Raw genomic sequence first — 23,182 nt, 5'->3', positions numbered from 1 at the left:
GGTTTAGATGTAGAAATCCTCTGGGGAGACATATGCACCCGGTGTCTGTCACCCAACTGTTAAAGAGCTGTATTTTCTTTTCTTGACTGGAGAGAGAAGGATGGAAGGGTATTGTGTAGAGGAGGTAGACTAAACTTTACATTTATATCCAGTGCCGAGATGATCAAATATAAGACTTTTCTACCTGAACTCTAACTTTTATTAGCATATCTTGTGTTAGTTATGTCCATATATAATTGGGTTACTATTAAGATAATGTCAGAAATGATAATGTTCAAAGAACCTTTTAAACACTTGCATTTGATTGCCTCTCAATCAATAACACAAGTCCCAATGGTTGTTTCAGAATTGTGATCGCTTGTTACAAAAATGAAGTTAACTTTTAACTAACTTGGAAGGAACGTTTTGCATCTGTTGTGAAAGATGATTGATGAAACGGAGCTGTTCCACATGTACAGTACGTCCATGCATCTACATTGCTGGAGCTGCGTGAATCACTGTGCTTCTGAGATGTCAGTGACTTGGATATTAATAAATCAATTAGAACATTTCAGAGTTGCTGGGAATGAATCAAGTGATGCACGTATACATTCTTAATGTAAATTAATGTGATGGCTCTGTAGTTGCTGAACAGTTGCTATTCAGTCAGTTGTTACGGGATGGGCTTACAGTGAGTGTGCAACCATGAAAGGTGTTGGAACAGTTTTAACCACCCTTTACACCAACTGCGCTGCTGCTTTCATCTCATAAATAATAAGAATAATAAATGCCATTATTGTAGCGCTTTTACGAAAACTCAAACACATTTATACTCTGACAACGTCAATGCATTTTCGCAGGTGAACTTTCTGGATTGTTTCATTGATTAACTTGTTCTAGAAAATGGATGGCTTGATGGATGAGTTTTAATCATGGTTAGTAAGACTTGGTGCCTCATAATAATAAGATGTCTACGTGGTTTCTCATTGGGTACTCAGGCTTTCTGCAGTCCAAAAACATTTATGTTAGGTTAATGAAGACTCTAAATTGAATGTGAGTGTGAATGGTTGTCTGTCTGGATGGGATGTGCCAACCCTGTGATCACAATCTTGCCCTAAGTCAGCTGGGGGCCTTACCCAACAACCCGCTGCTCAACGCTGACACTAATGTGTCCGCTTGCTGTGTAGACGCTGAAACTACGCAGTGTGGACTTGAGAAACATCTTTCACAAGATACACTGATTCCAAAGTGAGTTTATATGTTTATGTCAGTGTTATTACTCAGTGGCATTTTGCCTTCAGCGGGCATTTACCCGACTTAAGCCACCTTAATACCGCCACTATCACGTTATAGAAACTACCAATACTATACAAAAGCACAATACAACAGCACACAACCGTCCCAGGGCCATCTGGAGCAGTTCAGAATCGATCGTTAACTAATAACGTGACAAGAACGTGCCAGGGACATCTGGAGCAGTTCAGAATCGATCGTTAACTAATAACGTGACAAGAACATTACAAAAAATTTTTTATACCATTCATCAGACTCACCAGTCATCACTCGTAAGCGCGAGAACGACTAGGGTGCACTGCTAGAGTAAATGTTTCTTACTCATTCTTTTCCAGGACTGCATTCCATTAGGTGGCCGAGTGGTTGGGACATCCGTCTTGCAGTTCCAAAGTTGGTTCAAATCCGGGCTTGGGCCTTCCTGTGTGCCATTTTCATGGTCCCCCTGTGCTTGCATGGTGTTTTTCTGGGGTATTACACTTTCTTCCCACATTCCAAAAACCTGAATCTTAGGTTCATTGAAGAAACTAAATTGTGCTTAGGTTTGAATGTGAGTGTGAATGGTTTATCATTTGTACGTGCTTATCTATAAACTAGATCCTGCCAATGCTGTGGCCCTGAACGAAGACCATACATGGAAGTCAAGACACACGCTTAATGGAATGACTCCCAAAACAGCACAATAGGGAAAAAGACGTGATTTTAATTCCACAAATTAATCATTCACTACTCTGTATTGAATGTAAAATGTGTATTGGAAAGAAACATTTTGATCTGCTGTGCTTAACAGACTTTATTAGTAGATAAAGTTGCGTTGCTGTTTTCAGCAGAAAGATTTGTGTGTGATGAGAAGTGGCTTGATTCGTATCAAATGGTCCGTTTTGAGATGAGTCATGGTCAGATCGTGATGCAGCATTATGAAGAAAATTGCTGTGATTCAGTAGAAACAGCTGCTTCAGGTTGTCCACAAAATGTTGGAAATTGTGTTGGATTTGTCTAAAATATGATTGATTGTTCAAGTGATAAGCAATATCATCTATCTGATAAATGACAGACGGCACGGTGACTGAGTGGTTAGAGCGTCAGCCTCACAGTTCTGAGGACCCGGGTTCAATCCCCGGCCCCGCCTGTGTGGAGTTTGCATGTTCTCCCAGTGCCTGCGTGGGTTTTCTCCGGGCACTCCGGTTTCCTCCCACATCCCAAAAACATGCATGAATTGGAGACTCTAGATTGCCCGTAGGCATGACTGTGAGTGCGAATGGTTGTTTGTTTGTATGTGCCCTGCGATTGGCTGGCAACCAGTTCAGGGTGTACCCCGCCTCCTGCCCGATGACAGCTGGGATAGGCTCCAGCACGCCCGCGACCCTACTGAGGAGAAGCGGCTCAGAAAATGGATGGATGGATGGATGATAAATGACAACAACTAGTTTTGATCCCAAGGAAACTGGGCTTCCCTGCAAATCAAATGTAGTGGGATGTTTGTTCTAAATGTGAAAGGCGTCCATCAGATATGATTGAATTGATTTTCTTGCTGCAGTACATACACAATGAAGGCAAAAGCAGGCATTAGTATACAAATTGTAACGTCTGTACCAGCATGACAATGATCAAGTGCACAAACAACGAGCCATAGAATCAACGTTGGACCTGACTGGCCTGCATAAAACCCTCATCGATCACATATGTGACAGATTTCCCACAGAAAAACTGTAATTTCCAGTTCCCTTTGGTTTAATACCCAAGTGACACATTAATTCTGTCCATATTGTCTCCCCCTTTCACATCAGCAAAAGCAAAGCAAAAATATGTTAGCACCAACAGGACATACAGCAGGCATTGAAAGAAGCACATTAAATGTTCTGTGTACTGTAGGCTCCGCACAGCTGCCTCTTTGATTCGAGTGGCCTGATTCCATCGTTTGAATGTTAATGCGTGATGGCATCCCCCTGATCACATGACCACCCTTACACGAGGTTAAATACTCGACTATTGCACTTTCTCTGTAAGAGAGAGAGGAGATTAAAAATTTAAGATGAACGGCCGACTCAGAAGTCTCTTATGTTCTGTAGATTAACACTTCAATGCATGTGTGTGAGTGTGTCAGCAGCATCCACACAATGTCAGTGGTCCTACAGCAGTTATTAGTGTTTCACTGCAGCTTTAATATTTCACGCCATGCTATCATAGAGATTGAGAGAGAGAGGCTTAGGCTCAGTAGGAGTAAAAATATGAGGTTAGGGCAATGAGATCTTGGAACAGATTCAGTATGGTGCGCAAGACGATAGAGACATGCTGAGAAAAATACATTTGCAGAGAGAATTGGAGAAGGGACCTGTGGTGAGTTAGATAGAGGGAGAAGCGTCAAGGCTGAGGAAATGTGTTCCTTTGTTATGCCTTCAAGAGAACTGTCGGGGCCGGAGAGAAAAAGGTCAGCCATGAAGGCAATTGAGGTGGCAGGCAGATTTAAAGTGCATGCACACACACTCGCTCTCTTTCTCGCTCTTTCTCTCACACACAGTTCATGTTTAATTCCTTATTAATTGTCACTTGTAATCTATTGTTTTTGTTTTTTGTTGTTTTGGACATCGATTTAGTCAAATTTGCATGTCATACTTGAAAAATACTAGAGCACCAAGTACCTTAAAACTAATACAATCAATCAGTCTAGCACGGGGATGTTCAGACTTTTGCAAGTGCCACTTTGAAATACTTTGACTCAGTATTAATTAGTCTTAGTCTTAGTATTTGTCTCAGGCTGCTGAAAAATGGACAGTAATGTGTATTGACACTTCACAATTTTAGGTTGCTTCTATTTGAAGGGCGGCAAGCAACAGGCATCCATCTCAGAATACTCGTATCCATTGAAGTGAAGGACTGCTGCGGGGAATTGATCATAAGACTAATTTTGGCATTAGGAATGCATGATGTGGCTGTCACTTGGGCATGTGCCTACTGTATAATGCGATTTATTAGTATCATGGCATGCCCAAAATCCTATGCCACCGCTACCTTTATTTATTCATGACATTTTCACAGTAGTATCACAGCACCATTTTGGTAAGGATCTGGAAAAATGTACAGATATAGGGAGTTATTTTCACTGAAATCAGATGCTGACCAGTCCACGGTCATTTGCTATTCATCCGAAGTCAGAGGGATAGTCTCCATCTCCCCGTGACCTCAAACGGGCTAAGCGGTCAAGAATAATAGATGGATGTTATTAGTTAGTTTGGCCTTAGTGGAGTTCTGTGCGCTACTGACTATAACAATGACCTTAGACTTTTGCAGAGCACTGTGATTTAGTTCATGTATATATATATAGCTTTACGATTTAGTTCTGGTTGAGACTCATCTTTTTGAGGAGCAAGTCATTACATTTTAGGATTTAATATTGAGATTACAGGATCATTGTATCAGATAAATGAGTTGAAGAAAAGCTTTATCATTATGCTAATTAAGGTAAGGAATTTTGATGAAATAGTTGGTGAGCGATAAAAATTAGGATTATAAATCATTTTCCAGGACAGGAATGGGTACAAGCGTTTGCTGCCCAAAAAAAAAGCTACTCTTTACTTTGCCACAGAAATGTTATTTTGTTCTAAATTACAAGCAATTGGGGCCAATTGGTTAGGTTTGGGTCATATGATAATCAGAACATAGTAGTAGTGGTAGTATTAGTCGTAGTAGTAGTACTGTAATTATTTTGGTTCCTGGACTGGACCTCTTAAGTTAAATATATCCACATACTAGTGTCTTATTTGTGTGCTGTTGGTCAACATATTGGGTAAATTCCCCAGGAGCAAACACATCGCCCTTTAAATATCCAACCAACATGATTGAATATTGCATTATTAAATGGTTATCAAACTTATAAGCTGAATTGAGCCCAAAATAATGTTCACACACTGGTCTGTTTACAGGAGAAATTGAATTTGAAGGCCTCTCAAATTTTTATGTGCTTCTTGCCAGGGCAGGGTTTTCGTAATTGTGAGTATAGGCTTGCATGAGCAGTGCTGTTTGACTGACTGTTTGACGATAAATTATTGACCAGTTTCTATATTTGAAGTAGTGATCATGTTTTCAGAGGCTTTTGAGGCAAAGTTGTGTATTGGGTGTTTTAAAGGAAATCTCATGAATTTATGAACAGGCCATGTGAAAGATGAACAGATGATGTCACCTTATTGGCACAAGCATTTTTTTTGTTATTTTAAATATAATGTGTAACGTGTTATCTGTAAGGACTTTGATTTGGACCAAAGGGTTGCAGGTTAAATACCTCCGACAGAACAGAATGAACTTGTTTAAAAGAGCTGTGGTGTATGTAGACTTCAGCCTCATATTAGCTCTGTTTTCACAGAGGCAGCGCGGTGTACTAGTGGTTCACACGTCTGCCTCACAGTTGAACTGTGACAATTCTGAGGTTGGAATCTCTGCTCGAATCTCTGACTCCCATTTAACATGCATTTGAATGTGAATAGTAAATGATGAACACGGCCAGGTCTCAGGTGTGCACACTTGTACAACCACATTTTTTGTTGTTTATTTTTACCTTCCCTCTCAACAAGAGAATTGAGTTGTACAGGTTGTATTCATGGTGGAAAAAGCTTTGAAATTATTTATCTTGGTCTCATATTTTTATACCACAAGAGGGGTGTGTAGACTTTACTGCATACGAACGACGTGGCCCATCTGTCTGTTCAAATGTGGCACTTGAGTACAAGTTTGCCCATTCATGGTTTAGACTATGTGAAAAAGTAATTAATGTTGCTGTAATTGATTCAAATAAACATTTAATTACGATTGAGCATTGATGAGTTATTTTGTTTTGTTTTGTTTGTTTTTTCCATCTTTGTGTGCCGGAGTGAATTTATTTGAAGTCCACACCCAAGCACATCCTTTCAGTAATCTCAAAGTGAGAACCAGCATTGTAAGCAGATGCATGACAGCATGCTGTCTTGGTGCCTTTAGCTGCCGTTAACCACATGGATATTTTTTCTGTCAACCGCTTACCTTTGCAATGCCTTTTCAACATGTTTATGTTTAATGAAAGCCCCCATTTGACAACAAATGGATGAACAGATAGGTGGTCTTGGGTCACTCAGCTCTACTTAGCTCCTTTTCTGTCTACCAGGTACTTCTTTTTAGACATCAAATTTAAGTGCTGTGGGCTTGTAGCAGGTTGTTAATGCACCAAGTTTGAGCTTGCAGCATATGAAAAATTCTCCAAGGTACAATCTTTTAGTTTTTTTAATTTGTCTGACTTGTTGTCAGAAAAAACCTTTAGAATATAAAATTATATCTGATGCAAGATGCTGCAATGGATCAGGTCAAATTTCAGTTCTTTTATTTTTCAGTGTTATTTTTTTGTCTTTAAACTTAACAGAAATTTCACTGCTGTGCAAAGGTTGTTGTGTTAATGATACTATAATGACCATGTATAACTTGAGGGCCACTCATTAAGGTTATAAGTGCAGAACGTTTAACAAATGTGCAGGGGAAAAAAAATATATGTACACTTCTTGATTCATTGAGAACAGACACGCAGTGCCAAATTTTATAGGATATGTTTCCGGCTCATCAGCAAAGTCGCCTCGCCTGTGTGGAGTTTGCATGTTCTCCCCGTGCCTGCTTGCGTTTTCTCCGGGTACTCCGGTTTCCTCCCACATCCCAAAAAACATGCATGGTAGGCAAATTGAAGAAATTGTGAATGTGAGTGTGAATGGGTGTTTGTTTATATGTGCTCTGCGATTGGCTGGCGTGTCCAGACTAATGGCATCAGTGTCCTTTAGCCCAGGAAACAATGTACTTCATCAAAAAAAAAAAAAAAAAGCAGCCTAATTGACTTAGATTCTTCAAATTCTCAGAGAATATTCCCCTATTATTATTCAACTCCAGTGGCATATTCAAATAATACATTTTTGATTGTATTTGACATAAGTTGGCGGAGGTCAGATCATTTGGTAAATGCACCTTGGCAGTGCCCATCACCTGATTCTGCAGTGCTAATGAGCTCATTTGCAGGGACTATATACTGTTGGTTTAAATTAAGAAAGTTTGACATGTCTATTTGATTTATGTGTTAGCATAAGTAATGTTCCATTATTCTGTCATCTCCTCATCTTCCTTTCACATAAACCTAACAGTCGTAAAGCAACAGCCCTGAGCCGAGGTCGGTGTTTAAATTTCAAATGACAAAAATTGGCAGCATGGTGAGTTTTTGTTTGCACATCTGCCTCACAGTCAAGAGGTTCTGGGTTCGAATCTCAGCCTGTATGGAGTTTGCATGTTGTACCCGAGCGTGTGTGGGTTTTTACCTATTTAGGCTCCAGTACACCTGCAAACCCTAATTAGGACAAACGGTATCGAAGATGGATGAATGGGTGACAGAATTCCAATTATTTCTTCATGTACTTTTTCATCAGCATTGACAGTATAACATGGAAACGGTACACGAATTATGGTCACACGTCTAATTTAATTGAATTTTTAATTGCCTACTAAGTCGAACACTTTCCGACAATAGTGGCTGCTTGCTCCACATGGGATTGGCCAGAGCAGACTTGTTGATGCAGGCGGAATGAATCCCATCAACTTCAGGGTTAAATGTCAAAGATGATTTGAAAAATGTTTCACTGCACTAGGGATTCTGCTCTATTGACTGCCAACAGTTTGATGTGGGCTGACTTTTGAAATATATCATCTTGATAGGACTAACAGCGGTACTCAAAGTCAACTCTGCATCTCAACACACAAATGTGCCTCGACATCTGCACTTTTAACTGTCCTCTTGGCGTTGTTTTTTGCCTGGTATATTTCCATGGATTGCTTGGTTCAAACTAGAAAAGAAGAACATTTTTGATATTATCCTTTGACAATATGACATTTCAGAATCCAGCTAATGTACAAACACTGATTATCATATACAGGGAGAACATGCAAGTTGCAACTCAACAGAGGCAGTCCTGAGCGGAGATATGAGCCGAGGCCCTTTTGACTGTGATATTGTAGTTTATGGTGTGTAGAACTACACTGCATCATACTTAGAGCCAAGGTGTTTCTAATAATTTGCCCCATTCACGGAGCTTAAAAAGCTAACTAAAATATGCAAAACACTCATTGCAATGTAGAGCTGCCTTTAAAGCACATGGTGTGACATTGGGCCGCAGCTGGCCGATTGTAGATGGATCATGGGAGTTATAATGAGAGTAAAAGTGAAGAGAATTTTACAAAGCGAATTTGCAGAGGAGGAAAAGAGATATTGAGGGAGTGGGGATGGGGGGGGAAAGCTGCCTTTCTAGCTGCAGCAGAACTGAAGGATAGCGAGACAGGAGGCTGGAATAATGTTAATAGGTGAATGAGAAAAAAGAAGGGCTGCTGGAAAAGATGAGACATGCAAATATGGAAGAAGAAGTGCTGGACGCAGTCACAGAGGCAGGGAACAGAACATAGGATACATTTTACGGCTCAAACAAAATAAAACCAATCTCTCATTTTCTGGGCTCAAGCAATTGCAATATTTGTAACCATCATCATGAAGGCATGATGATGGTCATCAACTGTATTTCGGAAGGCAACAGCTTTTTGTTCCACTTTGTTGTAAAAAGAAGAAAAAAAAGTCACCTATTGTAAGTTTTGGCATTGCATTATGTGTTTGAGTAAGTTTGTTTCCCGGGCAAACTTACTCAATTTCAGTCATACCAACTTCCTGTAATTGCTGCACTCCAGTTATTTAAATGAGCTAATAGCTTTAGGCAACCACTTTACAATTGTATTATTAAGCTTATTAACAATTTCCTTCATTGCAATGCATTGCTCATAGGTGTGTTGTTTTAGGTAGATGAGACTTTTGATGCTTTGATCTATTTTAAGTACAGATGCATTAGAAGATATCCTCGAACCCACATTTGGCTTCATTCAGATTACATGGTTTTGTTTTTTTTCTTCACTTCACCATAATGAGTTATCCGAACTGGGCTAACGGCAGCAAAAAATCGCACCTCTTGAAACTGATAAGAGAGCCCCCCCCAGAAAATGCATAATAACAAACCACTGAAATGAAACAGACAAAGAAAAAACCGATATACCTAATGAAGCTCAGTTACAGGATGTTCTGGGGCTGAATTGCTGCATTTGGCACAGGACGACGATTAAAGTCCTCTGGAGCGAAGGTTTCTGCCCAGTGTCAGAATATTTGTTCTGCGCCACAGGTTACGGGTCCTGGTTCCAGTTTTGCCATTGTGTGTAAATCCAGCATTTGAATCACCAAAGGGTCAGAGATAATAGACTATTTACAGTAACATGCCATATAGGGAGCAAACCCTTTTATTAACTCTTTAAAAACACTTTAGAGGACTTCCCCTCAGTGGTCTACCAGTGGTGGAACCATCTATATCTGGTTTCACAACACCAAAATATAGATCATCAACACACACTGTAAGATCTGATATGCGAATGATTGTATAGGATAATGTTGTAGTTTAAAATATTATAACTCCACATTTTAATGACCAAAGATTAAGAACTGCCTGTGACATACTGTGAGCCTGTCGTGACGCACAAAATGGATTTGCAGACTGATGAAATATTCCCACCTAAGTTTACGAGCATCAATATTTTGCTTCCAACTAATTTTAAATAGTCATGCAATATTCATGGGTCATATAACATTAATTTCAACAAGGCAACACAGTGTGGACAATTTGCATACAAGTTTGCGGTGTTGCATTCTAATACATTGTACTGTTTTGACACAATAAAAAAGTATGTCATCTTGTGAACATTACAACAATAGCGCAAGATTTGCAAGGTAACTTATTTGTTTATTTGTGTGTGAGTTATGCATTCACTTCACAGCTGGCTGACATATCTGCGTGCACAATCAAAAATGCATTTTGGTGCTCGGTATTCTTTCAGCCAGAGGCTGCGGTTCATGGTTTGATTCTATTAGGCAGAGACACAAGGCAGGCTTCCCTGATGCCTCTGTCACGGATTCATTCCTGAAAGTGCAGATGCTTGAATATATTACAGCTAGTAAAGTGATTAAGTTCTGCACCATAATAACCAAAATCGTATTCCTTGCGTGAGTTTTAATGTGACTGCACGTGGGGAGGAAAGTACGGTAAAATATCGGTAATAGGTTTCTTCGTATACAAAGGGCATTCTGTCACTGAGTGCAGTAAAGTGTTAGGATCAGTACAGATGAAAATTCATGAGTCAGTGGGCCCTTGAGGTCGTAGAATTTGAAATTTACCAAAAGAGAAAATGGGCCTTTACTCGCATAAATCTTAGGAGTTCAAACCGTCATCTTGTGAGACATCAGCATATCCTGTGAAGACTGAGTGTTACATTGTTTTAAAGAGTGGCTAACTTCATTGTACAGCCATCCATTTGTTATAGTGATTGATCTCATTAGGGTCCTAGGTGAGCTGGAGCCTATCACAGCTGACTTTGGCCGAGAGGCGAGGCATACCTTGGTCACCAGGCAATAGTGGGGCACAATGAAAAACAACCATTCTACCTCACCTTTTTACTGTTTTCGTGTTTTGGCCAAAACCCTATCTAATTTAAAAATACTGCTTTGGCGGCATCCTGTGGCATCTTGGTGCCGATGAACTATGTTAAAGTGAGGGGAGGGGTTTCGTTTAATCAGGCTATAGCCTAATAGTCCAAATAGACCCTATAGTCTAATAGAAAAGTAGTGCTTTGCTCTCATCTTATGGCATCTAATGGCAATTATAAATTTATTTAGTTGGGCATAAATTGGTCACAAATTTTTGCTCTTTGTTGGGACCAGGGGAACACTGTGCTGTCATTTAACTTTGCAGTTAACTTTTCTTCTCCAACTTCATTGTTTGTTAAATTGAGGAGTTAGCCTACTTATGACATAACGGCACAACGGTTTGGAGTAATGGCGTTTTTGTGATGTAATAGTTTGTCTCTGACACAAAGTAATTAGTAATTAATTGGACATCTAGTTTGTTGCTTCTGTGTAGGAAACAAATATTCTGCATAGATTAAGCCGACTGAACAACATAATCTTCATGATACAATACATGCATGATTCATTTAATGCCTTATGATTAACACACATAATAAGCATGATTAGTTTGACGATAATTGATCAATCAAGTCAATCCCTATCAGCAGGGAATGTTAATAGAGCGCCCATCGTCATGTAGGATATACAGTAAATACACACCCACTGACTACAAGCTTCAGTTTGCCTATAATTTACGCTCTCATGTAGCCAAATAGGATTACAAAATATTAGAAATATAGCACATTGCAATGCAGTCCTTTCGTTGAATCTTGTTGTGTCAAAATGTTGTGGCCACTGATCATACAGTGTTTTTGTGTAAGCCTGTATGACGGCAAATGCATGTACGTCGGTCGTCATGTGTATGTGTCTATCATTCTCATTGTGTGAAAGGAGAGTGTTCTACTGTAGGGAGTGTTGGCACCTTCACAACAGTTTTTGTCATCTTCAGTGAATGCTGGAAAACTGTTGTGGTCAAAGTGTTAGCTCATTTTCCACCCCGCACTCATCCTCCACTTTTCTTTTAGTTCTGCCTAATTGTTCCATGTTGGAGCCGTAATAATCCTTTTGATTGTCTGCCTCCCTTTCTCCCAGGTGCTTTCTCTCGGTGCAGATGTGTTGCCAGAATACAAGCTCCAGGCTCCACGCATCCACAGCTGGACAGTGTTGCACTATAGTCCTTTCAAGGCGGTGTGGGATTGGCTCATCCTGCTACTGGTCATCTACACCGCCATCCTGACACCTTACTCAGCTGCTTTCCTCCTGAACGACCAGGTGGGTCTAGAGCCGGATGAGGAAAAAGGAAAAACTATTGTACCACGTGTGACCATACTTCGCAGCCCCGGTGTTGAGTGTATATTCATTGCACAAACTCAGATAGCAATCAGCACCACATGGTGCGAGACTAACACCAACTCCCTGCTGGTCCAGGTCGGGGGCGGTGACCATACTGTGCATGACTGACAGAAGTCCTGGGAAATAAAGTAAAACAGTAAAAGACACAATCTATTGCCGGTCCAAAGGGGAGTATAAAGAAGTTAAAAGTTATTTAAATCGTACTCACTAAACAGTACCTACAGTGCAGTAAATTATCCATGAAGAAATGCAATCCGAAATATTGTACATAGATCAAAATCAGAATCATCAAGTATGCTAAAACACACAAGGAATTTCTCTCCGGCAGCTGGACCCACCCGAGTACTTCAGGAAAGAAGCCACTAGAACAAAATATGCATTCAGAACATGAACTCAAAAGTACATAAATTCATTTAGTATATAAAGTGTCATACAATACACATACAATGGAAATAAAAAGTCTACACACCCTCTGTTGAAATGGCTGTTTGGGAGATTTTTTGATGGTCCATTGAAAGAAAGGTTGAACTTTTTGGCCATAATTCCAAAACTACTCATCACCAAAACAACACTCTCACAATGGTGGCGTAACCATGCTTTGGGGACGTTTTTGTTTTTGTTCAGGTGGAGCAAACGGGCCTTGGACAAACATATCTTACATAGCTTATCTCTTTTTATCCTCTTTTCGTCTCAGGAAGAAGCAGCCATGCAGAGCTGTGGTTACTCCTGCTCTCCTCTCAATGTGGTGGACCTCATAGTGGACATCATGTTTATTATCGATATCCTCATCAACTTCAGGTCTGAATTACATCAGATACATACACACTTACCCATCCACAATTGGAGAAGTATTTTAATTAATAATAGCTTTTTTGTCCTAAATAGACTGTATGGAAAGGATAATATCTCACAAAAAAACAGTACACCCTTCACATTTTGTGAATATTTGATCATATCTTTTCATGGGATAACATTTAGGAAATGACTTTGCTATAAGTAGTCACTGTGCATCCTGTCCCCTAAAAATCAATGAAAAGATACCATAAATATTAAGAGAAATGTGAGGGGTGTACTCACTTTAGTGAGATACTATGTACAGTATAACAATCGCGGCCAATAATGATGCTTGGTTTTACCTGCTGTCTTGTTTCAGGACAACATATGTGAACACTAACGATGAGGTGGTGAGCCATCCACTGCGCATCGCCGTGCACTACTTCAAAGGCTGGTTCCTCATTGACATGGTGGCCGCCATTCCCTTCGACCTTCTAATTTATCGCAGTGGGGAGGAGGTAAGTACATTTGAAAGTGTGATGCTCGAAAGGCATTTAGCAAAATTTGGGCTAAAAGGTTTTGCACAGCATTTCATTTGTAAGTACAGTATGTGATGTTCTTAATTGCGCCTTACAATACCACATTGCTCAAACATGATTGTTACCCAACGGTGAAAACCATCCATCCATCCATTTTCTTCACCGCTTATCTTCACCAGGGTCACGGGCTGCAGGAGCCTATCCCAGCTATCTTCGGGCGGGAGGTGGGGTACACTCTGAACTGGTCGCCAGCCAATCACAGGGCACATAGAAACAAACAACCATCCGCACTCACATTCACACCTACGCGCAATTTAGAGTCTTCAATCGACCTACTACGCATGTTTTTTGGGATGTGGGAGGAAACCGGAGTGCCCGGAGAAAACCCACCCAGGCACAGGGAGAATATGCAAACTCGACACAGGCGGGGCTGGGATTTGAACCCTGGTCCCCAGAACTGTGAGGCAGATGTGCTAACCAGTCCAGCACGGTGGAAACCACCAGATTTGTTTTTTTTTTAATTCCAGAAAAAAAGCAATGAAAAATTGTCAAGTAGGTGGCAGTATGCATGCCATCTTCAATTGATAACATGATCACTCCTGGCGATAAATCCATTGCATCATCCTTGCCCCAAGGAGTAACTAAATTAATAAATGAACATCAACAAAGCGAAAGTAAATCAGCAGCAGACAAAAAAATTTCTCTGCGTCGGGGAAAAAGTACCTTAGGGTCATGAAAAGCAGATAAGATTACTTCTTTCAATTTCGAAAAACATTATTGGAAGTAAAAATGCACTCCTTTGAAACAACCACATGCATTACAAAGGTATGATCTTGTACTTGTGGTGGTGGTAGTGTCTTGCACTATTTTGCAATAACTACAACAATAGTATGAGACAGTAATCGTGATAATATTTGGAAATCATAATACAGTATTTACTGTATGTAGCAGAAGCAAATATGTGTAGAAACCAACCCGCCACCAACCCTTACATACACACTATACATAAACATTTATATTTACATGAAGGTAAAATGGACATCGTAAAGTAAATGTGATGCGACGAAGGCGAGGTTAATGATGTGGGGTGGCTGTAGGGGGCTGGAGCAAGAGATGGAAGAGGCGAGGAAGGAAAACCAAGAGTCAGAAAGTGAGAGACCCTCTGATGATATGTCCTAATGAGGACAAAAACCACTGAGGCCAAAAATGATTGATTCACTAGACAGTGCAGCTCGCCCCAGGCTAAATCTAAGTGGTACTTAATCTCTCTGTAATGACATTTGAATAAGTTTAAATATTGCTATTTATCTTATTTATTGCAAAAAAAAAAAAAGATTAAAAAAAAAAGTTATACTTGTAGAAACTCCCCAACATTCTAATGGTGCCTGTGATGGTTGGCCAGAAAAGCCACTGAGCCAATAAATTGCAGATTATTCTCAGCAGACAGTTATTATTTACCATGAGGACACACACACACACACACGCACAAGCACACACAGCAGGACTAGGCTCTCTGCCAATGCAGCATTTATCATTAACTGTATTCTATGGATATAGTGGGGCTCACAGTAATGAATGGAAGAGGGAGATGTTGCTGGCCCACCAGAGTAGATCATATGTCCTCAAAGCTTCATTGTGTGCGTGTGTTTGTGCGCACGCGCGTGCGTGTGTTCGGATGAGAGTGTGCGCGGTGTGTTTGAAGGATGTGAGCAGGTGCCCACACAATCCACAATATCAGAAACCCACATAACTTTCTCACGACATATTCTCTCTCTTCATCAGACCACCACTCTGATTGGCCTGCTGAAAACAGCTCGTCTCCTCCGATTGGTCCGCGTAGCACGAAAACTGGACCGCTACTCAGAATACGGCGCAGCTGTCCTCTTCCTCCTCATGTGCACCTTTGCCCTCATTGCACACTGGCTGGCCTGCATCTGGTACAATACCCTCATAATAGCCACGCAGGAATTGTGCACAAAGTGTACATCCATCAGGACACTTAATGGGCATTTACTTGAACCTGCTAAATATGTTATTCAAACCATTAGGAACAGCTTTCTGTATAACATAATGCAGTTCAGCGCCACTGCTAACAACAACCACAATAATAAACATATTGCTAATGCCTAATCTAGAATTATAATCCCCAGGTATGCCATTGGTAATGTTGAGCGGAACGGCTCGATTGGGTGGCTCCATACACTCGGGGACCAACTGGGAAAACAATTTAATGACTCCATCCCAGGTACTGAGAATCAGAATGGTTTTGATATTATTAGTATGATATGCGACAAATAGTTTTGCCTTAACGATACATCTGTAATGTCTTTGCTGCACTAGGAACAGGACCCTCCATTAAAGACAAGTACGTTACAGCTCTGTACTTCACCTTCAGCAGTCTGACTAGTGTGGGTTTTGGAAATGTCTCCCCGAACACCAACTCAGAGAAGATATTCTCCATCTGTGTCATGCTTATAGGATGTAAGTAGTAATATTGTTAGGTATCTAAAACAAAAAAAACAAAACAAAAAATCACATACTTTTCTAAACTTGTGCTGATAATTTACCATTTGACCAGCCAGATGCCAATTTATTTTGTTTGGATGAAGTTAATTTGAGCTTCTCTAAAGTTTTAATTGCACGTCCAGCACATTTTGTACAACTTGCTTTTCTCAAACAAGGAGCTGAATGACAAAAATTACAACAGGTGTTTGATCCATGAACATTTCCAAGGTTTTCCACTCCTGCGCCTTTCTGTGACTCTTCCAGTTTCTCTGTATCTCTGTTGCAACCTGCGGATGACATTCTGTGACACACTATATTCTGAGGCCACTTCCCTTCGAGAAGCCTCGCACTGGCGAGGTACTGTTGATCAATTGTTAGGTGTCTCATGATGTCAAAACGTGAACAGCATAATAATGAAGACAGTTTCAAATACCAACTGCACAAGGAAATCTATTGGTCGATTCAAGGTTTAAACACCTGCCGTGAATTTTGTCGCTCAGCTCCTTCCTAGGGAGCAGCAAGTTGTGCAGAAAGTCCTGCCACTGATGCAGTTGGACATATGCATTCAAAGGTTTGGAGAGTTCAGGTTATATGGTGCATTTTATGTTTATCCTGAAATATCAACTGAAAGCAGAAATGTCCCAGTTTAACAAATCTGTCTCAACTAATGGATTATTTCTTACGACCAGCCCTGATGTACGCCAGCATCTTTGGGAACGTCTCCGCCATCATCCAGCGGTTGTACTCGGGGACGGCCCGTTACCACACCCAGATGCTTCGAGTCAGGGAGTTCATCCGCTTCCACCAGATCCCCAACCCGCTCAGGCAGAGGCTGGAGGAGTATTTCCAACATGCCTGGTCGTACACTAATGGCATCGACATGAATGCTGTGAGTATCTCTGATCCACATGTACCAAATTGCTGCGTGTGCACACCAAGTCTCTGCATCAAATTGAGTGAGTTTTCCGCATGAATACGCACATAGAGGCTAGAGGAGTATTTTGAGCCTGCGTTGTACATTAATAGGATGATTGGAAGACTTTGTCTCAGCATGCATGGTCCCACACCATCAGAGAAAATAGGAATGATGTGAGTATTATAAATAGCACACACACACTCCCTCTCATGTCCAATTAAAGAGCGTTGGACATGCTTGGACCAACACAATCTGATATGAAGGCGAGTATATACACCGTTTCTCTTGCAGCCAATCATGACACACATATTAAACCCATGGGTGGTAAATGAAACATGCATGACTGGCGATCGAGTAATTCAATTGTGCTGACCACAAAGGCGGTATAATATAATAAGAATGTAAGTTCATGAAGCACACCTGTCGGTGCACACAAAGGCACCAGGAATGCTGGTACACTCACTCCAAAGAGTCGTTATAATGAACTTAATGTATACAGGGTGACCTCTGCCATCTCAGTCGACCTCGTCTGCTTGGTACCCCTGGCAAGATTGCTTTGACGCAGATATGACACACACACGCAATTGCAATCATAAACAATTCACAGTTCAGTTTCGCTGACGCGACGATATTCAGCTTGAGTCAGTGGATATCATCTTTATAAGTCATCACATAGTGTAGTACACATTAAAGTATATACCTACATTGATTGATTGGGAACTCTTTTGTTCAGGTACATTTTTTTAGTTCACCTTAAAAGGGGCACTATGATAAATGCCACCCCGCAATAGAGCTCATCAAAGCCTAATAATAGCTACTTATAAAACAAACAACCATCATGCCTGGCCTGTAGCTCTAATCTAACACAATAATGTATTTAATTATCAACATTTGACTTGTTTTCTGTATAATAAGTGAGCCATTGAAGTGGCGGCTCAGTGGTTTGATGAGACTCCAGTGGATCATTATTTCGCCTTATTTGGGGCTCAGAAATGAGCAGTTTAGCAAGCAGCCGGGATTAGGGAATGTTTACAGTAATGGTTGTTAAGACCCAGTTGGTCTTTCACTATGACTAATTCCATTCCCTCTGTCTTATTTTCTTCAGGTGAGGAATATTGTGTTTTAATTTATAGTAATCCGGGACCGAGCTCTGCTCCGAATAGTTCAAATCTGTAATTGTAAAAAGTAATTGACAACCCCACAAGAACGGCTGGCGGCAAAGCACTACTTGTATTATTTGGCCTTAGCACAAAACCAGCAAATAGTTGTTTTCAAGTGAATAATGAAGGATGGGCTCCCCCAAAACATTTGCTAATAGTTGAATCTGCGAGAGTGGGGCAAACCAAGACAGGGCTTTGGCGTCATCTGGTGAGGTCTTAGCGCGTTTCTGAGAGCACAAATACAGCAAATAGGTCTTTTTTTTTTTAGCACATAATGGAGTATAGGTTAAAAAAAAACTTTAATATAGGTGAATATGGGGGGGAACACTGTCTAAACACATACACACACACCAACTAATTGTGTATTGGTGTCTTATCAGAAGCAATATCTTTCGTGTATGCAGGCTGTGAGTTTATACAGTAATACGTTTTTTTATATATATATATATATATATATATATATATATATATATATATATATATATATACAGTATATTATACTATACAGTAATAACAATAACAAGACTTACAAGACAAAACATTACTTTTACTCTTAACATTAGCTGTGGTCAGAAAAGAAACTTCACAGCAAAAACACAGTGATGCATTCTGACAGTGAATATTCATGCAATGTGAATGAAAAGCATTTCCTTGAAAGTTAACAGTTCGGAAAATGCTTAACGCACCATTAAACAAAGAAAGGTCTCCTACAGAAGTCAACTTCAGCGTATTCTAAGAGCAGGCTTGCACCTTTCACAGCAAAAGGTTTGCAGAGTGCAAGAAGTAGAAGAAAACCAGGAGTTTAATTTACATAGTCCTTCTATATGGGAAAAAATAAACAACACAAGCGCATGTGTAAATATCTTCTCAACAGAATACTAAAACATTTGATTAGGACTGGAAGGGGACGGAAGCGTGAAGACAAATTACTGCACCGCTGGTGTCAGAAAGACACACAGAAGTGGTCAGCAAACGTCCTGTAGTAACCATCAACTGACTGAAACCCATAATGAAAAAAGCGCCTTCAAACATGAGGAGAGAAACTACTCATGGTGAGATGAAGAGAGAAGCCAACAAAGTTTGAAATGAATGAAGCAGCTTGGGAAGAATGCAAGGGAGAATCATGGAGAGGCAGAGATGTAGTATGGGTGATTAATGCGCACTTGTGCTTTGCGCAGTCAGAGTTATGAGTGGCCCAAAGTTTCCGCCTAAAAGGGCGTGCAGTAAACTCATTAAAATTGCACCTCTTCGTCACAATAATAACACTCTACAGGCTTTGTCAGTTTGTCCGTGCTGAAACATTGGCAACAACTTCCACAGCTTAATTTTGCAGTGAAACTCCAGAAAACAATAGACATACACTGTTAAAACTCACAAACTGCTGATGTGTGTCCTTTCAGGTAAAAGTAGACCAAGACTAACTCAGTAGAGCGCAGACCTACAAAAAGTATGGCCGACCACTTTGCGGAGTGCGGTAGTTTCTGCAATCAGAGTCCACTCTGGCACGAATGAGGGAGTAGATTACATTGTGAAGTCAAACACAGATATGGACGACTATCCTGCTAATAGTCAGTTAACATCCAGTACAACATAATGAACACAACAAAAGTGAACCTTTGTGGTTTGAACAGTGTTTGTATATTTTTCCACTTTTTTATTCCTATAAGCCCCAAAATTGAATGTGTTCTTTCTCTGCTGGAAGCCGGATGTGCAGTTTTTTTGCATTTCCCTGCTAAATTAGACAAAACAATTTTGTAATTAGTCAGTACTAAAACCATAATCTTAATGTGCATTGTTTGTCGGGTGTTGTCAAACGTGAGTTTTCACCAATAATAAAGATTCCAGAATCCGATTCAGATCCCTTCCAGAAATGATGACAGTTAAGGCTCTATGTTCCTACTATTTATTATCTACCATCTATGACATTTATTAGCTGAATGACCTAAGCCAGTGGTGATGAAACCTTTTACAGCAAGTACCACCACAAAAAAATACTTGTAATGACAACATTAAAATAGTAGCGTAGTAGGCCCAAGCGTTCATCAAAAACAATACAAATAAATAATGATAAAATAAGAATGTATTTCACATTAAAGTAATTGTTTTTTAATTACCTAAATAAATATTTGAAAACAAACCATACTAAAGCATTAAATGCAAATGTACTTGAAAGTTAAATACAACTGAAGTGTACTTAAGATACAGTATGTACTGTACTGGATTTAAACAAGTTGAAGCCAAGTAACATGCACAGTTTGAACATGAGATTGTTGATGAGATGAACGTGATCTTTCACTACATGCTTTGAGAATCGTTAATCTAACATTCATCCGCTAGTCAATGCTAATGGCATATATCCATACTGATGTAACCCTCCTCTAATCGATTCCACTGCTATATTTCTAACACCTCTTAACCTTCCTTCTTTCCCATTGTCTCCTCTTCACACTGCTTACCTTCTTTTTACCCACCTCAATCTTTACTTCATCTCCTACCTGTAATCTTTCTTCCACTCTTCATTTATTTTGGCTTCTTTGTATCTCGTCCTCTTTGTCCATATCTTCCATTACCACCAACCTATCCGCAGGTGTTAAAAGGTTTCCCGGAGTGTCTCCAGGCGGACATCTGTCTCCATCTCAACCGGACTTTGCTGCAGAACTGCAAGGCTTTTAAAGGCTCCACCAAGGGCTGCCTCAGGGCACTGGCCATGAAGTTTAAGACCACCCACGCACCCCCGGGTGACACGCTTGTCCACGCCGGGGATGTCCTCACTGCAATCTACTTTATATCCAGAGGATCCATAGAGATACTAAGAGGAGACGTTGTGGTTGCCATATTAGGTAAACCAAGGCTTCTTTTCTTTATATTTGTGTATTTGTTTTCTTTTAAAACATTTTTTTTGTTGGCGTTACCTTTATGCGAACATACATAACAGTACTGCTGTTAGCAAAAATAAAATATGCATTAGTTTTAGGCGCCCTCTGCTGAACATATGAGAAATGTTTCTTGGGAGATGAAAGTGCAGGAGGCTACATTACGTGTTTACCGAAAATGCACAGATTCAGTTGATGATAGTTTGACTTTGTATGGTGGAATTGAATTTAACTTCCTAAGTGAATATTGTTAAATCACAATACCAATTGGCTGTTTGATCACTTGGATTTAAAGTAGTGTGTAAATAAAATGTTACCATTTTGACATAATCATATCCAGAATTATTCTCAACCTTTCTCAATACATGCTGATCCAGTGATCCTATTTCCTCAAAATTATACAATAAGATCAGGGATCTGATTCATATTTAAAGTTATGTTTCTCCTTTATTTGTTTATTTGTATTATTTATTGATTGGTTTGTATGATTTTTCTTAAATGTGCTCAGATTTATTTAAACCTAATGGTACAGCCCCACTACACAGAACAGTAATTGCCACAGCAATAGGCATATCTGCACAATAAAAATAAGTTCCAATACAGACCTCTTTCAAAAATACAGCATTTATCAAAGTAATGCTACTCAGTCTGTATTTATAATCTCTGCAAAATGTTAATTACTCTGTCATAACATTTTATTGTGAGTTTGGTTTGCAGTGGTGTAACTGACATGTGAATATTGTACATTCTTTATATTTATGATGCATTGTAGTTGTAGTTATACGCCATAAAAAAACAACAACAACAACAATCGCAGTGAAACATATTGCTCAGTTAAAACAATTTTAATGTGAATAAAAGGTTTGTGAAGGTGGATTCTTGTTCACGTTGCTGTGGATTGTTTGAGGTGCATCTAATACAGTGCCATATTAATTCAAGATATTGTTCACCGTTTATGCAGGCTTACCAGTTGCCTTTTTTTTTTAAACAGATGTCTTGCTGTATTCATATTCCTCTCGATATATTTATCTGCTTATCATTATCAGGAAAGAACGACATCTTTGGTGAACCTATCAACCTGTATGCTCGACCGGGTAAATCCAACGCAGATGTGAGGGCTCTAACGTACTGCGACCTTCACAAAATATTCAGGGAAGACGTGCTAGAGGTGTTGGACATGTATCCTGAATTTGCAGAACACTTCTGGAACAACCTGGAAATTACCTTCAACCTCCGTGATGTGAGTTTTATACTGCAATATATGAATAAAATATATATTTGTTTTGTTGTTAGTATTGCTATCTAATAATGCAATACATTTAATCCCACCTCTGTCATATATTAAATGTTGGTTCCGCCTCATTTCAGACCAACATGATCCCAGGCTCTCCCAGCAGTGATGAGTCTAAATGTGGGGGGTTCAACAAATTACGCAGACGCAAATTATCATTCAGGCGACGCACAGAGAAGGGTAACACATTCTCTCTTTTATTGGAACTATATGTGTGAAAATAATACATTCACCCCCTTTTACTTTTTCACAAATGGGATTCCATGACCAGATGATGCAGATGTCGGCGAAATTAAAAAGACCCACAAGTCTGTAAACAGAAGACGAGAGAGAGAAGCAGCCCACAACCAAAAACGTCAAGAGGCAGCAAAGAGGCAGTATCGGAGCTCAGTGTCTTCCAATTCCAGCGGTGATGAGGTACAAAATCCCTTTTGTTTTTTTAATCAATTACTGTACGTATTGTGCAAAACAAGTAATGTGATTATGTCCTGATCTGGAAGGGAGAGGATTCAGTTGTAACCAGCCTCGCTCCTTCATCGGCAATGTTGGAGAACCATCATGTACAGGCAACACACAAAAACACTGAGAACACAGATGTGGATGGAGAAGTCAAAACTGGCAACACCTGCAACGCATTGTCAGGTATAAGTAAACAGTCACACTGTTGCGTTTAAGTGTAAACTGTAACCGAATCATTTCGAAGTGTTTGCTATCATTCAGCCTTCTCTCTTTTGTCTCCAGGTGCCCTCTCAGGTGTGTCCAATATCTTCAGTTTCTGGGGGGAAAATCGAGGGGGTGGTCAGTACCAGGAGGTTCCTAGCTGCAGCCTAGCCTCTCCCCCACCCCTCAGCACACCTTTGCACAGCTTGAGCCGCCAGCAACGCAACCTGCTGGACACACGCCTAGACCTGTTGCAAAAACAACTTAACAGGTACTAGCAGTTGGGGGTTTACTGTTTTTTGGA

General features: G+C 40.1%; 1 protein-coding gene across 2 annotated transcripts in view; it reads left to right on the top strand.

The window, feature by feature from the left end:
* kcnh2b (potassium voltage-gated channel, subfamily H (eag-related), member 2b) overlaps positions 1–23,182 on the top strand; it is a 173,532-nt gene that overhangs the window by 142,877 nt on the left and 7,473 nt on the right. For both annotated transcript variants that reach the window (XM_061665725.1, XM_061665726.1), the window contains 13 exons: positions 11,900–12,079; positions 12,855–12,958; positions 13,314–13,452; positions 15,256–15,410; positions 15,624–15,718; positions 15,814–15,954; positions 16,668–16,867; positions 20,642–20,894; positions 21,974–22,167; positions 22,296–22,398; positions 22,490–22,635; positions 22,719–22,860; positions 22,960–23,149. In XM_061665725.1, the coding sequence (XP_061521709.1) occupies positions 11,900–12,079; positions 12,855–12,958; positions 13,314–13,452; positions 15,256–15,410; positions 15,624–15,718; positions 15,814–15,954; positions 16,668–16,867; positions 20,642–20,894; positions 21,974–22,167; positions 22,296–22,398; positions 22,490–22,635; positions 22,719–22,860; positions 22,960–23,149 (2,042 nt within the window). The remainder of the gene's footprint in view (positions 1–11,899; positions 12,080–12,854; positions 12,959–13,313; positions 13,453–15,255; positions 15,411–15,623; positions 15,719–15,813; positions 15,955–16,667; positions 16,868–20,641; positions 20,895–21,973; positions 22,168–22,295; positions 22,399–22,489; positions 22,636–22,718; positions 22,861–22,959; positions 23,150–23,182) is intronic.

This window comes from Phycodurus eques, chromosome 21 (genome assembly GCF_024500275.1).
Source record: "Phycodurus eques isolate BA_2022a chromosome 21, UOR_Pequ_1.1, whole genome shotgun sequence".
NCBI classification, from domain to species: Eukaryota; Metazoa; Chordata; class Actinopteri; order Syngnathiformes; family Syngnathidae; genus Phycodurus; species Phycodurus eques.
Note: the sequence above shows the minus strand (reverse complement) of the source record. Positions and strands in the feature narration are given on the sequence as shown.